We start from the raw sequence: 14,471 nt of genomic DNA on the forward strand, positions 1-14,471 counted from the left end.
CGGATCAGCCGATCCGAACAGCACGCTCCATAGAAATGAATGGATGCACCTGGTACTTCCGCTTTGATGCCGGCCGCTTAACCCCTTACCTCTCTCTGCCTACAATCACATCTGTACAATAGTAGTCTATGGAGAGGGAAGGGGGAGGAGGAGATCTCCTCAAAACAGAGGGATATCTGCACTATAGAGAGACAGTTTTCTTACGCAACAGTTATCAGGAATTACTATCCAGCGTTTTCCTGATAGAAATTATTTCATGCTATGGACAGCCTGATATCTCGTGTCTCTCGCCTTCTCCTCTTCCCCTCCCCTCTCCATAGATTTCAATGTAAACTGATCTGATTGTAGAGAAATCGCTGACATAGGCAGTAAAAATCGGTGTAATCGTTTTCCCTGGGGCTATCTTTGATGAGGAAACCCCTTTAATAGAAGGGCACTTAGTTTAGAACCATCACTATAGAACTTTTAGTGGTCTGACACTCAGGATCCCTGGCTGATCAGCCGTTTTAAGGGGCTGCAGCATTTATGTGAGTGCTGCAACCTCTCCACTACTTGTATTACATACATTGTCTAGTGGCTGTGCTTGGTATTGCAGCTCATTCACTTGTTCCTTTGAAGCCATGTGACTTATGACCGTGACCTCATATGGGAGCACTGCTACCTCTTCAAACAGCTGATCTGTGGGGGTCCTAAGGTTCAGACTCTCATTGATCTTAAGGATGTGTGCCAATTAATGGGGCTTTCTGAGACTCATGAAATGATCTAACAACAATGAATGGTTTATATTTGTCTGATAGAAGTGATGATGATGATTATGATGATGATAATAGTTTCCATGTGAGGATGAATCGAAGTCTCTCTGAATCTCTGTGCAGGAATATGCAGAATTCCAGTATCGTAGAAGGCACAGGCAGCGTCGCCGCGACTTGCACAGTATGAGGAGCAACACTCCTGATCCGGACGATCACACGGAAAGCACACTGGGTAATTTAATGATGAATTCTACTTTATTACCAATGTGCACATAATAGGACTAAGCCTCCACAATAGTAGAACCCCAGCAACTTTCAAGGTGTTGCCTGGGGAGTATTGATTCACTTACCTGGGGATGCTTTTAATAGGCCCAGGGGTTCTGGAGACATCACGACCCCGGCGTCATGTGATTAGAGACGGTGTTTATATCCCACCTGTGAGATCGAGGAAGGAGTGGGATGGCGTGACCTGGGAATCTCTACACTGCCTCTGGTCACATGACTGTGGGTTGTGATGTCTCCAGAACCAGAGTCCATCAAAAGCATCCCTGGGACCAGGTAAGTGAAGAAATACCCTCCAGACAAACAACCCCTTCAAAGTTGCACCACGGTTAGGGTAACGTGTTTTTCCTAAATCAGAAAAACATGGCTGCTCTTTTCAAGAAACCATATCGCACCTGCCCACAGCTTGGTTAACTCAGTCAGACTGCAATTCTAAGTGCAACCTGTGGCACTGATTTTGGAAGAAGGCAGCCATGTTTTTCTCATATTCTACAAGCATTGTGGACTCTAAATCTTAAAGATCAGTAAGGGCCTTTGCTGACTCGTATAATTTGTCAGTTCAATAACTTAGACTTGAATGAGTCTGTTGTATGTAGTGACCCTTCTTCATCTTCTCATCAGATACCCTGGAGGTTCGTGGTAGCAGAAGACACGGCACATCCACGGTGAGTTTAGTTTAGTCATGGCTAAAGTCCACCATTCTCCACTTTGCTGTTGGTATCTATTCTCCGTCTACTCTACAAAAACTTACTGGGTCCTTCAACTTCCAGGCGCTGAGCTCCTTAGACGATGATGACCCCAACATCCTTCTGGCCATTCAGTTGTCTTTGCAAGAATCTGGTCTCAATGTAGATGAAGAAACGAGACAGTTCCTCAATAACGAGTCGTCTTTAGGAGCCATAGGTTCATCTCTGCCCACCAGGCTGGACCCTTCTCCACTAAGCGTGGAGAACCCAAGGTCGGCCCTCAGCAGCTCGGAACTGCTAGAACTCGGTGAGAGTCTGGTCAGGCTGGGAGCCAGCAATGACCCATACACCTCCGAGCGAATCCATTCACACTCATTCACTGACGCCCCGACATCCAGTAGCGACCTCGATTCTTCTAGTCAAGACCCCAACATGAGTGAAAACCTTCTGGGAAACATTATGGCTTGGTTTCACGACATGAACCCTCAAAGCATCGCCCTTATCCCTTCTATGAACTCAGAAACTGATGTTGACCTACCAGCGGGGAGTGCTGGCGAACACCCCCCGCCCGACGTGGCCGAGGAGCATGCACTTTTTCAGGATGCACTAATTCACGACGACCCCGAATCGAGAACAGAGGAAATGACGTCCGAGGAGACGGCGCCTCCGGCGGAAACGGTATCGCAAAGTGACGAACACAACACGAACGACATCACGAGCAGTATGACCAGTTCCGAAGATATCTCCAGTAGAACTCCTGAACCTTCCACCGAATGGGTTGAACAAGTCCATTTGGTATGAACACAACCCACCAAACTGTCTAGTAGTTAACCCCCGGACGTCATGAACAGATGAAGACCCCATTACCGACCACCGCAAGGAAACGTATAACGTTTTTGGGGGGATTTCCAGTTACTCTTTTAAACCGACTTGAACGTTGAATTTTTCTGCATTTAATGGACTTTGGTTGCCTTTTTTTTTTTTTCTCCAAGGAATAAGTAGGGTGAAATTTTATCTTCTAATAAAATGCAGTCATGATGTAGCCTTAGTTTGGTAACAATTAAATTTTTTTTTTTTTAAGTAATTTATGTTTTTAGACAAAAAAAAAACAAACTTAGTGGTGGTACCTGAAGCCTCCCCAACGATGCTGTAATGCGTATCACTCCTCGCGTTATTTTGTACGAGAAGACTCGATGTAGTGCAGGTCGCGTTCGTGCTTGGAGCCTACACAACGTTGTCAGTGACGTCACTCCTCCTATCTTGTGTGTCCGAGAGACGGTGAAATTAATTGATCGTGTGCAACGATGGCGTTCAGTATAGCCGTATAAAACGGATCTGTCAAACCACGTGTGACCAGAACCAGTCGTGTATAACCCTGGGTGATTATTTTTTAAATTTTTTTTCTTTCCTAGATAAAATACTGTTATAATTCCAGATTTTTTTTTCCTTTAAAAAAAAATTATAGAAATCTTATATCAATGAAGGTGTGATGCAAATTTCCTTATGGTGGGAGAGGTTTTTAAATCCTAGTGGGGGGATGGGGCTTTTGTCATTTTAGGTTTTTTTTTGTTTTTTATAAATTTGATAAGTGGTTTCTACTGTAAGGGTAAGTTTGCATGCAGCAGAAAATTTCTGCAGCAAAATCTGCCTTTGTTCAGTAGTGAAATAGATGACGGCGCCTCAGAAAATTCTGGTTATTTGTTGGGTTTTTTTTTTTTTTTTACTTTTGATCTCATTTTGGGTCCATAGTGTTTTGCAGCATGCATAAAGTGTGCTGTTTTTTGGGTTAATTTTTGAAATTTTTTGTTAAAAAAAAAATTATGCAACTTGCACCAGTGTTCTGACATAAAAAATAAAATAAAAAAACATTTTGGTGCAAAGGTGTTTGGTGCAACCTCCTGTCAATGTTTTTCCTACAATGGTGCACGGTGCAAGAAAAGAGTCAAAATTGCTTCTGGAGAATGTCGGGGTCCCCAAGTTGTTATGCCATGACATTGTATTGGAAATATTTTTGAAAAAAAATCTAAAATTTTAAATCTTTTCATACATATTCCTTTCCCCAAATTATTTCGGAAGGGGGGGGGATTCATTACCCCAGATACCATGTGATCCAGGAATATAGACTTGATTAGAAAAATGATGTCATCTGTTGCAAAGCCATAGGACAGATAGGTGGTACCGGAGACATGGCGAAGACTACGCCAAGGTAGTTCCAAAGCTCCAATTTACATATTCCAAAATTGTTTATACGAAACGAAATCGATGTAAAAAAAAAAAAGGAATTTTTTTACAAAAATTATTTTGCATCGGATTGGTTTACAGTAATGCAAGGGTCAAGTAAGTGAAATTCTGTGAGAACCAGAAGAGGGTGTCGAATTGTTGTAAAGGTTTGGTGTATTAATTTGGAGCGCATTAAAAAAAATTAAAAAAATTTGACCAATTGGAACATATTTGACATTTGGTAGCTCATTGACTTGTGACTCCATCCTGTCTATAAAATTTGCTCCATGTTAGTACATTGTGTGGTGTGTGTGTATAAAGCAAGTGCCATTACACTTTGTGACAGATGATGGGAAGAAGATGGTTATTAAAGAACGTCATTGGTGTCCGTGCGCAACTATGGACATGCCCTTTAAGTTTTTGACAGATTGGCATATATTTAGGGGATATGTGTGTGTGTGTGTGTGTGTGTGTATATATGTATGTGTGTATATATGTATGTGTGTATATATATATATATATATATATATATATATATATATATATATATATATATATATATATAATAATCTCCTATACTGGATATGGATCACAACAAGCCTAACCATAATGGGATTGGTTGTCCAAATTTGTATGACTATACTAGCCAATAGGCCAGAGTAATCAAAACCTGTGTGTGGAAGGGTTGTCCATTTCAACCAATCAGATTGCTGCTTTCATTTTCCCATGGACCAATCAAAAAATGTTAAAAAATTGGAGGTTTATTGTTGCTATGGGCAACGCCGCCATTTTAGTCTTAAATTTTTCCCAATAGTTTCGGCTATGGGTGGTCATACAATCTGACAGGAAATAGTATTTTTCTCTTTAGGGGTTTTACCCATTCGTGATATTACTGAGGCACTTTATATATGACTTTATGAATGGTGGGATAAAAGATGGCCCCCGGCTTCAAAATGGCTGCCTAGCAGTCCTTTTAGTCATCTCTGGCCCTTGAGGGGGCGCTAATTCTCCTCCGTTTCAGGCGTCCTATAAATGGTACATTGTAGGTAGGGGTCCTGATACGGATTTATGCATTCTGAGCCTATGTGACCTAGTGATAAGAGACAATGGTCTTTTTATGTTGGATTTGTTATAGGGATTATCTGAGATTAGAAAAGGCCTCTTGTGTGCTCGGAAACAGCGCCATCGTTTTCACAGGAAGTTTCTGGTATTGCAGGTATTCATACCGGTGGAGTTTTAAAGGAGCTGTTAAGGAATTTTTGTTTTATGACCTACTCTTAGGATAGGCCGCAAATATGGGATCAATGGGGGGCCGACAGCTGGTCCCTGTATAAGTTGGCTGTTTGGGGGGTACATCTGGCTGCCATGCTATACAGTGCAGAGTCGGTAGCCGATAGCTCCACGCCCTGTATAATGGCTAGGTGCCAGTCCTACAATGGTGTCCCTTGCAAAGAGCAGCTGGGTGGAGATGTTTGGTCTGTTTACTATACAGTGCATGGAGCCAGAAGTAGTTGTGTATTGTGGCTGGGTTCCATTACTGCTCTCATTGAAGTCAACGAAAGTGGAGTTGCAGTACCAGTGCCTGGACACTAGATAGGGAATGGCGCTATCTGCGACCAGTTCCATTCACTGTATAGCAGCCGGACACCGTTGCGACTCCCATTGAAGTTGCAGGGCTGGAGCCGGCCACCATACAGGGCATGGAGCGATCTACTACTGGCTCTGTGCACTGTATAGCATGGCAGTACCAGTAGTCCCCCCTCCCCCACAGGTCACATATTCATGGCCTATCCAAAGAACAGGTCAAAGAATAAAACTACCTGGACGACCCCTTTAAGTTGCAATACCAGACACAACCTGTAGAGCGGTGCTGTGACTAGAACATTGGGCCTACTTTTCATTCCAATCTCATACAACCCTTTTATATACAGGGTATATAGAATGTGTATATTGGACGTCACATTTGGGATCGGTTTCTGATCTATTTTCGGTGAATATTTGATGTCTGCAGAACTTTCCGAACTGTCATTTCCATTGGCAAATGGCAAATGTTGGCAAGTGTCCCTTTTTTTGGTGAATTTTCCCCCAATACAGGCTTTATTAGAAGCTGCCAAAAATCATTCTTGCTGCTTTGTAGAAGTATTTTTTTGCTTTGACGCAGGAAATCCGAAAACGTGTATTTTTCTAGAATTCCCATAAATATGACTCGGTTGCCCGTTCCTTAAGATATTCTAGACCTACGGACTGCGAGCAGTGAATATATTCCTATGGTACAGATTCATTATTCTGGGCCAGGCACACTGGACTAGACGTTCCTGTACTTTTGGGGTGTAGCCGCCATTTTGTACAGGAGTATTAGAATCGTCTAGTAATGTCTGAAATCTCTATTCTAACCACTAAACCATTCTCTAACATGAACCGGTCGCCTATAGTCACACTAGGCTGCCATTTTGTGAGCCGAAACAAAAAGCCACTTATTTCTGGATGTAGCGGTCCTGAGATTGTCCTTTGTCACATGGGTAAATGACAAATTCAGCTCCACCATGTGAATATTGTGAAATATAGATTGGGGGTTATAAAATGGCCGACACAAGTCCAGTGCTAGAGGAGTGTAGGTATGGCTGTACACATGGACGTGACTGCTATTGTGGGACTGCACTGTATATATGTCATGTGCTGGTTCCTGTATACAGTGTTAGAAACTTGTAAGGTGCGATATATATTAAGCGGCTCCTGACATAAGATGACTGGAGACTGAGCCAAGACTGGTGGCGCCATGATGAAGGCTCTTATCATACGTACCATGTTCTGACTCTGAAATCTCTGACATTACTTCTTCTTCCATGGCTCCGTTTAATCCTCCTCTAATTCCGTAATTTTATTTTATTTTTTTGATTGGGGGGGGATAAAAATATTTGTCATGTGACCAGTTCCGCCTAAACTCCTCTAGATTTGGGGTAGAGATGGGTGAAGGCCGCTCGGCCGCAGTCAGGCCATAACATTCTCCTCCTCGCCTGCGTTAGTAATCAGATTTTTCTGCAGATGAATCTGGTCCTTATAACCTACTGCTGTATAAGGCCTTTTTCACAGTCGTGTGATCTCTGTGATCATCCCGGACTCTGTGGGCCCGTTTAATAGGCGCATATAAACCTCCATATTTTATATTATTTTTTATTTTTTTTCCCCATAGACCAATGGTTTGTGGGAAAAGAATGAAGATTTCCTCAATTTTGGTTAATTTTGTGGATCACGGAGCTCCGAGGTAATCGCGGGTTACACATGGATGCCCGATGTGCGTTGTCTGTTTGCCACAGACCTTCAGCCTTCAACCAAGAAAAAAAATATGCAGGGTGTAGTGTTGCGACTACCGTGGATATGTGACTACGGCCTGAGTCTGACTGTACACCGTGGCGCATTGTTTGCCTTGAATTTTGTAACCTTAGATACGTGTGTTTTTTTTTGTTTTTTTTTTACACGCTGTTTTCTGATCATTCTGGGGGGTTTTTTCGGAAAGAGAAGTTTTAAAAAGAATGAATATAAACCAATAGAACTTGTCGATTTTTGTGAAATTTTTGATTTGTTTCCAGCGTTGGGATTGGATTATGTCAGACACGCGGTGACTCCTATGGTACGGTGAATGGCGCAGGCCTCTGAGGGTGTGTAGTTTAGCTAATAATATACTACTTAGGTTCTGTAGCAAAGTTTATGGCATGCTGCTGCTTAAAAATCACAAAAACCACAGCATGCCCTAAAAACACGCTGCATTAGACCGCACTGTGTGAACAGGACTTCATTGGCCAACCTTATCCATGTGTCATGCTGGTCACTTATGTCCTGACTGACACCCGGGGGGTCCTGACACCTAATATGCCATGTCTAGAGTACTGGAGGTTTTATTTTTTCAAGGTATCAGTAGGGGCGGCCAGGGATGTCCGCACGGAGTAACCTCATGGTCGGCGGTAAAAATCGTAGCATTACCTCAAGCTGTGACTTCAATGTTTACCTATGGGAAAGAACATTTCAAGAGACCTTGTAAAAGTTTTAAGAAATTCTGTACGGAATCATTAAAAATCACCTGCAAGTGACAATTCTTGGTTTTTGGTCTCCATTGTGACGGGTTCCCTACTGTAGGAAAGAAAATAATTCCAAAAAGTTAGTACTGAAGGTCAAAAATAATGGGGTAAAATTTGTTGTTGAAAATTTGGGGTGTGTGGCATCCTCTATACGGAGATACCAATGGCCGGCCTCAGACTATGGCCGAAACTAACCGCATGAACATGACGTCGATTACTGTTCTCAAAAACTCTTCCGTTTAATCAAAAAATTGTTCATCCTGATAAGCTGTTAACCGTTCCGATCCGCCATATGTGAGCTATCTATTTCTAGGACAACTTGGTGACGACCAACATGGCACCACCACTAGGGCTATCACACGTGGTTAAACTGCAGATCTGCCATCTTTGTTAATCAGGACTCTGTAGGACGTTAGGTGGTCGGTATAGCGGCAGCCATATTGGCGATCACACAACTTCCGACTAATCAATGGTTGCAAATACACGTAACAGAAGAGGTTGAGATGAATGAGATCTGTTGGCAAAATTGCATTAAGCCTCGGATATAAGCGACGTGGAACTTCGTGTAGACCCTTCTGTTTGGCGACGTTCGGCGTAAGATACCGTTTCGGATCCAGTCATCATGAACCTATTTTGTAAAGCAGTTATTTTATAATGTAAAGACACGGATGATTCCTGTAACCTTGACTTGTTATTTGCACTTTCATGACGTATACTTGATACATTCCCATTTTCTATACATTAGAATATAACAATGTAGATGTTCGGCCAAATGAATGCTGTTCATAAAATGCAACAAAAAGAAACTGATTAAACATTTATTACTTTAACCGGATTTTAGTTGTCTCATTGCGGTCTGATTCGCGTGTCTGGTATATAGGCCTGGTTTGTATCCTTGGGAAATATCGTTATAAAGGACATTAGTCATAAAGTCTATTAGTGGATACCAAGTTTCTTACATATGTAATACCTGATTGGGGGGGGGGGGGGGTCTCTGTGGTCCTGAGAACAGGGGATGTTTCCTCCATTGTGCATGCTCCATGGTGGACCATCGAGTCTGTGCTCCCATTCACTTCATTGGGAGCACCTGCCTATTGAAGTGACTAGGACCACCATTGAGGTTGAATGTCCAATGGGGGAAACATTCCTCGTGTTCAGGATTGGTGGGGTTGGAGAACAATATGCCCAACAGATTATAATCATCCTTGCCAACACGACTTATATCAAGGATTGGTAACATTTGAGAGGGGGAGATGTATTCTTTCAGTTTTGGGCCCCATGCGCATGGAGGAATCTGATCCATACATTGTCCATATTTTCTGGCCCCAAGCTTTGGAGCCCCGGACTCCCTTCATCATAGTAATCTATAATACTAGGAGTTCCAACTGATCTATGTCCCAAACTGTATCCAACAGAGTCGTGGTGAGGCAGGGACTCCTAGCACTGTAGATTACTATGAATCGGGGAGTCCAGGCCTCCGGACTGTGCTCAGACCATGAAATCTGGCAGATGTATGGCCTAGCCTTAGCCATGTTCATGGAGCCATGCAGGATTTTGTGATATGCCTGTTACCAGGACCATGGGTGGGAAAGGGGTCACCATTTCCACACGTTGCAATATGAAGAGGCAGAATAGCCTGTCCGTGATCCCACATTGTTCTAAGGTTCTCAAATTAGAATTTTATAATATATTTTTTGAATTAAATTACGTTTCTAGCAAAAAGAACAAATGACAAGACAACACAGCTGATATTTCTGTGAACTTTCCTGTGCAGATAATTTGACGTTCCAAGTGTCAATGGATACTGTTCAATCCGCTTCTGTACTCTATTTATGATCGTGTGTGATGTGATAATTGACAAGATTTCATCTGTGTTCTATATGAGGGATCATTGCTTTCCCGCCGATGACATTTTTTGATTTTCGTTTTTGACTCCCCTCCTTCTAAACCCCATAACTTTTTTATTTCTCCGCTCCCAGAGCCATATGAGGTCTTAATTTTTGCGGGACAAATTTTTCTTCATGATGCCACCATTATTTATTCTATATAATGTACTGGGAAGCAGGAAAAAAAATTCAGAATGGGGTGGATTTGAAGAAAAAAATGCATTTCTGCGACTTTCTTACGGGCTTTGGTTTTACGGCGTTCACTGTGCAGCCAAAATGACATGTCCCCTGTATTCTGTGTTTCGGCGCGGTTCCAGGGATACCAAATTTGTATGGTTTTATTTACATTTTGACCCCTTAAAAAAAAATAATCCAAAACTGTGTTAAAAAATTTTTTTTCTAAAAGTCGCCATATTCCGACAGCCGTAACTTTTTTTATACGCAAGTGTACGGGGATGTATAGGGCATCTTTTTTTGCGGGGCCGGGTGTACTTTTTACTTCTACCATTTTCGGGAAATGTTATTGCTTTAATCACTTTTTATTCAAATTTTTATCAGAATCAAAACAGTGAAAAAATGGCGGTTTGGCACTTTTGACTATTTTTTCCACTACGGCGTTTACCGAACAGGAAAAATATTTTTATAGATTTGTAGAGCGGGCGATTTCGGACGCGGGGATACCTAACATGTATGTGTTTCACAGTTTTTAACTACTTTTATATGTGTTCTAGGGAAAGGGGGTGATTTGAATTTTTAATCCTTTTTTATTTTTTTTTTATTTTTTTTTTTCTTTTGGCATTTATTAGACCCCCCCCCCTAGGGGTGTTGAACCCCGGGGGTCTGATAAGTAGCGGAGCTCCTCAGATAGGGGAGGTGAGAGCTCCGGGATTTCTGAGCTCTTATCAGTCGGTGTAATTGAATTTGGCTGATAAGGGCTGAGATAGGGAGTCCATTACCTCTGTATGTAATGCAAACTGACTCAAATCCAGCTCTGCTACATCAGCTTCACACTGTGGTAATTCATTTACAACCAATCCCGTGCAAGTGAAACCTCACCCACCAATGTGCCGAGGAAAGCAGGAAGAGAAGAGAGCACAACAGCCTGCAGGTTAGTGAACAATCGTCATGGGAATACACCTTTAAGGAACCACAGGGCAGCCATTTTTTTTTTTTTTTTAATATAAACAAAGTCCTCCTAAAATCAGAAAAAAAACAAAAAAAAAATCTGAAAATGTATCTACACTCTTGTCCTACAGTAGACTTCCCTTTTCTTTCTCCCATAGAGTCAGTTTATTTGCTAAAATTACCCATACCCCCCCCCCCAAAAAAAAAAAAAAAAAAAAAAAAAAAAAGAAAATCTGGATTTTCACAAATGTTTCAATGTTCTGTTCTCTCTACAGTGTTGCTAGGGCCACTTTCACACCGCACTTCCTTGGTCAGAGCTTATTAGTTTTTCTAAGCATATTATGTGCAATACTGATGTGTGTAAGAGGCCTACGGCTGGCAGAAGCCAAGACGCTTTTCTGTTGCTGAGCCAGTAAACCTCTGTATTAAACAGTAGGGCTCCATGTCTAGCTCTTTGATTTATCCATTGATTTGTGGGTGAATCTCTGAGATGAATCATCTGGAATAAATCTCTCACTTCAGAGGACTGTGGGGGTTCAGATGAAGGTTTCCAGTCCTGATTCCTCACTTCTACCCAGTGACTGACCTAAAGCACATGTACACGACCCAGTATGCCAGCAGAGGGCGCTCTGGTGACGTCTGCATGCCTTCTGTCTTACATTAATTTCTGTTTTCACAGATCCTCAGAACAGAGTATCGGAATCCCCGTTGTACCACACGCTCGGTCACCTATATAATACCTCACACTTTTCATTATCTCAATCATGTTTAATTTTTCCACATAGGGCATGCTGGTCAGTGGCATAACTAAAGTCTTGTGGGCCCCGATGTAATCTTATGTCCGGGGCCCCCTACCTCATCCCTAAAGCAAATTCTTGATAGTGATGGTGACGCTAGGTTCACACCTGCGTTCGGGTCTCCGTTCTGTGGTTTCCGTCTTCTGCATGCAAGAAGATGGAAACCACAGACCGTGAGCGGCGGTGAGTGTTTTATGCTCTCCGCCGCAAAACCGGTTTTTTTTTTTTTTTTTTTTTTTAAATCCGGACACAGAATACTGCATGTCCGACTCTGTGTCCGGATTAAAAAACCTGGTTTCACGGTGGAGAGCATAAAACGCTGACCGCCGCACAGCTTTCTCACCCATTCAAATGAATAGGTGAGAGATTCCTGCAGGTTTCCGTCTCCTGCCTCTGTTTGGTGCTGGAAACGGAAACCTGCAGAACGGAGACCGGGCGCAGAGGTGAACGAGCCCTTATGGTACTAAAGAGGTTAATCCACTTTAGTGTGTTTAGGAGAATCTGTGGGTTTTCTTGGTTTATGGACTAGACGGAAGCTGCAATCTCAATACTGATGCCAGTGCTTATGGGTCCTGTAAGGCTTCTTGTGCCCCGATGCAACTGCATTCTCTGCAACCCCTCAACTTACACCCCTGATGCTGGTAAATGATGTCGTGGCTGAAGAACAATGGAAAATATTCATCCTTTTTAGAACCAATTCAGGCAGATATATTTTGTGTGTTGGTGACATACTGCCATTGTTACAGTACGGGACTATACAACCCGAGCAGTGCTTAGCGTCAGAAGTCACAATGGCAAGTGAGATCGGCCAGTTGGTCCCAGTACACCGTGTCTGATAAGTATATATGTTAAGACACTCCTTTAACCCTTCCAATACCCTTTTGACCCCCTACTACCACCCAGTCCCTTTGTGCCCATGTATAGTATAAGCCCACCTCCATGCTCCCACACAATACAATGGTCCATTTGAATCCACCACATGGTATAATACCCCATTGGTCCCCTCACAAGGTATATTGCCCCCTTAGTTGCCTCCACAGTATAATGCCCCTTTAGTGGCCTTATTACCATAACATTACCCCCATGCAGTATTTTTGGGAGGCAAAAATGCCTGGGGGGCAAAAATGGGGGCCGGAGCAGCCCCCTCCCCTAGATTCCTCTGACCTCTCTGACTCTATGGCCATAATTAGCTGTGCCACTTAAGAGGTTAAATGTCAGTGACTTCTTGCAGGGCCCCTCTAGTTGCCCCCACAGTATAAGATCGCCCCTGGCTCCAGGACACAGCAGGCAGCACCTCCCCTATCAGGAGAATATTCCGCCCTGATCTCTATATCTGCCCCTTTAAATGAAGCCGTCGCATAGAAATGACCTCGCGTTCCCGGCTTGTAAATCCTGGACGATGATTGGTCACCGGTGTATGACGTCATCTTAGTACCGGCGAAACAGCGAAGAGAGTCTCTGTGACCCCGGATGTGTATACGGAGCTGTCCGCCCCCCGGAGCCGTCTCATGTGTACAGGGCTGAGCCCGGTCATTACCGTATAGTGAGAGGAAACCGGGACCGAGAACCGGCAGTACTGAGGTGTGTGCACACAGTGCGGGAGGCATGCTGCGATATATAGTATTTACCACAAGCTGACTGTATTATAATGAGGGGGCGGAGCTATCTATTGTCATAGTAACCCTCACCTAGGCCCATGTGATATAGATGTAGGGAATGACCTTATGTAGGGTCTTATATCCTGTATTATACACCAGAGCTGCGCTCACTATTCTGCTGGTGCAGTCACTGTGTACATACATTACATTACTTATCCTGTATTATACTCCAGAGCTGCGCTCACTATTCTGCTGGTGCAGTCACTGTGTACATACATTACATTACTTATCCTGTATTATACTCCAGAGCTGTGCTCACTATTCTGCTGGTGCAGTCACTGTGTACATACATTACATTACTTATCCTGTATTATATATACTCCAGAGCTGCACTCACTATTCTGCTGGAACAGTCACTGTGTACATACATTACATTACTTATCCTGTATTATACTCCAGAGCTGCGCTCACTATTCTGCTGGTACAGTCACTGTGTACATACATTACATTACTTATCCTGTATTATACTCCAGAGCTGCACTCACTATTCTGCTGGTACAGTCACTGTGTATATACATTACATTACTTATCCTGTATTATACTCCAGAGCTGCGCTCACTATTCTGCTGGTGCAGTCACTGTGTACATACATTACATTACTTATCCTGTATTATACTCCAGAGCTGCGCTCACTATTCTGCTGGTGCAGTCACTGTGTACATACATTACATTACTTATCCTGTATTATACTCCAGAGCTGTGCTCACTATTCTGCTGGTGCAGTCACTGTGTACATACATTACATTACTTATCCTGTATTATATATACTCCAGAGCTGCACTCACTATTCTGCTGGAACAGTCACTGTGTACATACATTACATTACTTATCCTGTATTATACTCCAGAGCTGCGCTCACTATTCTGCTGGTACAGTCACTGTGTACATACATTACATTACTTATCCTGTATTATACTCCAGAGCTGCACTCACTATTCTGCTGGTACAGTCACTGTGTATATACATTACATTACTTATCCTGTATTATACTC

At 42.8% G+C, this 14,471-nt stretch overlaps 2 protein-coding genes across 2 annotated transcripts in view; both read left to right on the top strand.

The window, feature by feature from the left end:
• The window catches only part of ANKIB1 (ankyrin repeat and IBR domain containing 1), a 66,971-nt gene extending 63,576 nt beyond the window's left edge, over positions 1-3,395 (top strand). The window contains exons 18-20 of the mRNA XM_075271656.1: positions 876-984; positions 1,656-1,699; positions 1,805-3,395. Coding sequence (XP_075127757.1) covers positions 876-984; positions 1,656-1,699; positions 1,805-2,521 — 870 coding nt within the window. The 3' untranslated portion in view covers positions 2,522-3,395. The remainder of the gene's footprint in view (positions 1-875; positions 985-1,655; positions 1,700-1,804) is intronic.
• A 9,919-nt stretch (positions 3,396-13,314) lies between these two features.
• GATAD1 (GATA zinc finger domain containing 1) overlaps positions 13,315-14,471 on the top strand; it is a 40,314-nt gene continuing 39,157 nt past the window's right edge. Inside the window, exon 1 of the mRNA XM_075271766.1 lies at positions 13,315-13,402. The gene's annotated coding sequence lies outside the window, so the exon portion shown is untranslated. The remainder of the gene's footprint in view (positions 13,403-14,471) is intronic.

This window comes from Leptodactylus fuscus, chromosome 4, assembly GCF_031893055.1.
Source record: "Leptodactylus fuscus isolate aLepFus1 chromosome 4, aLepFus1.hap2, whole genome shotgun sequence".
NCBI classification, from domain to species: domain Eukaryota; kingdom Metazoa; phylum Chordata; class Amphibia; order Anura; family Leptodactylidae; genus Leptodactylus; species Leptodactylus fuscus.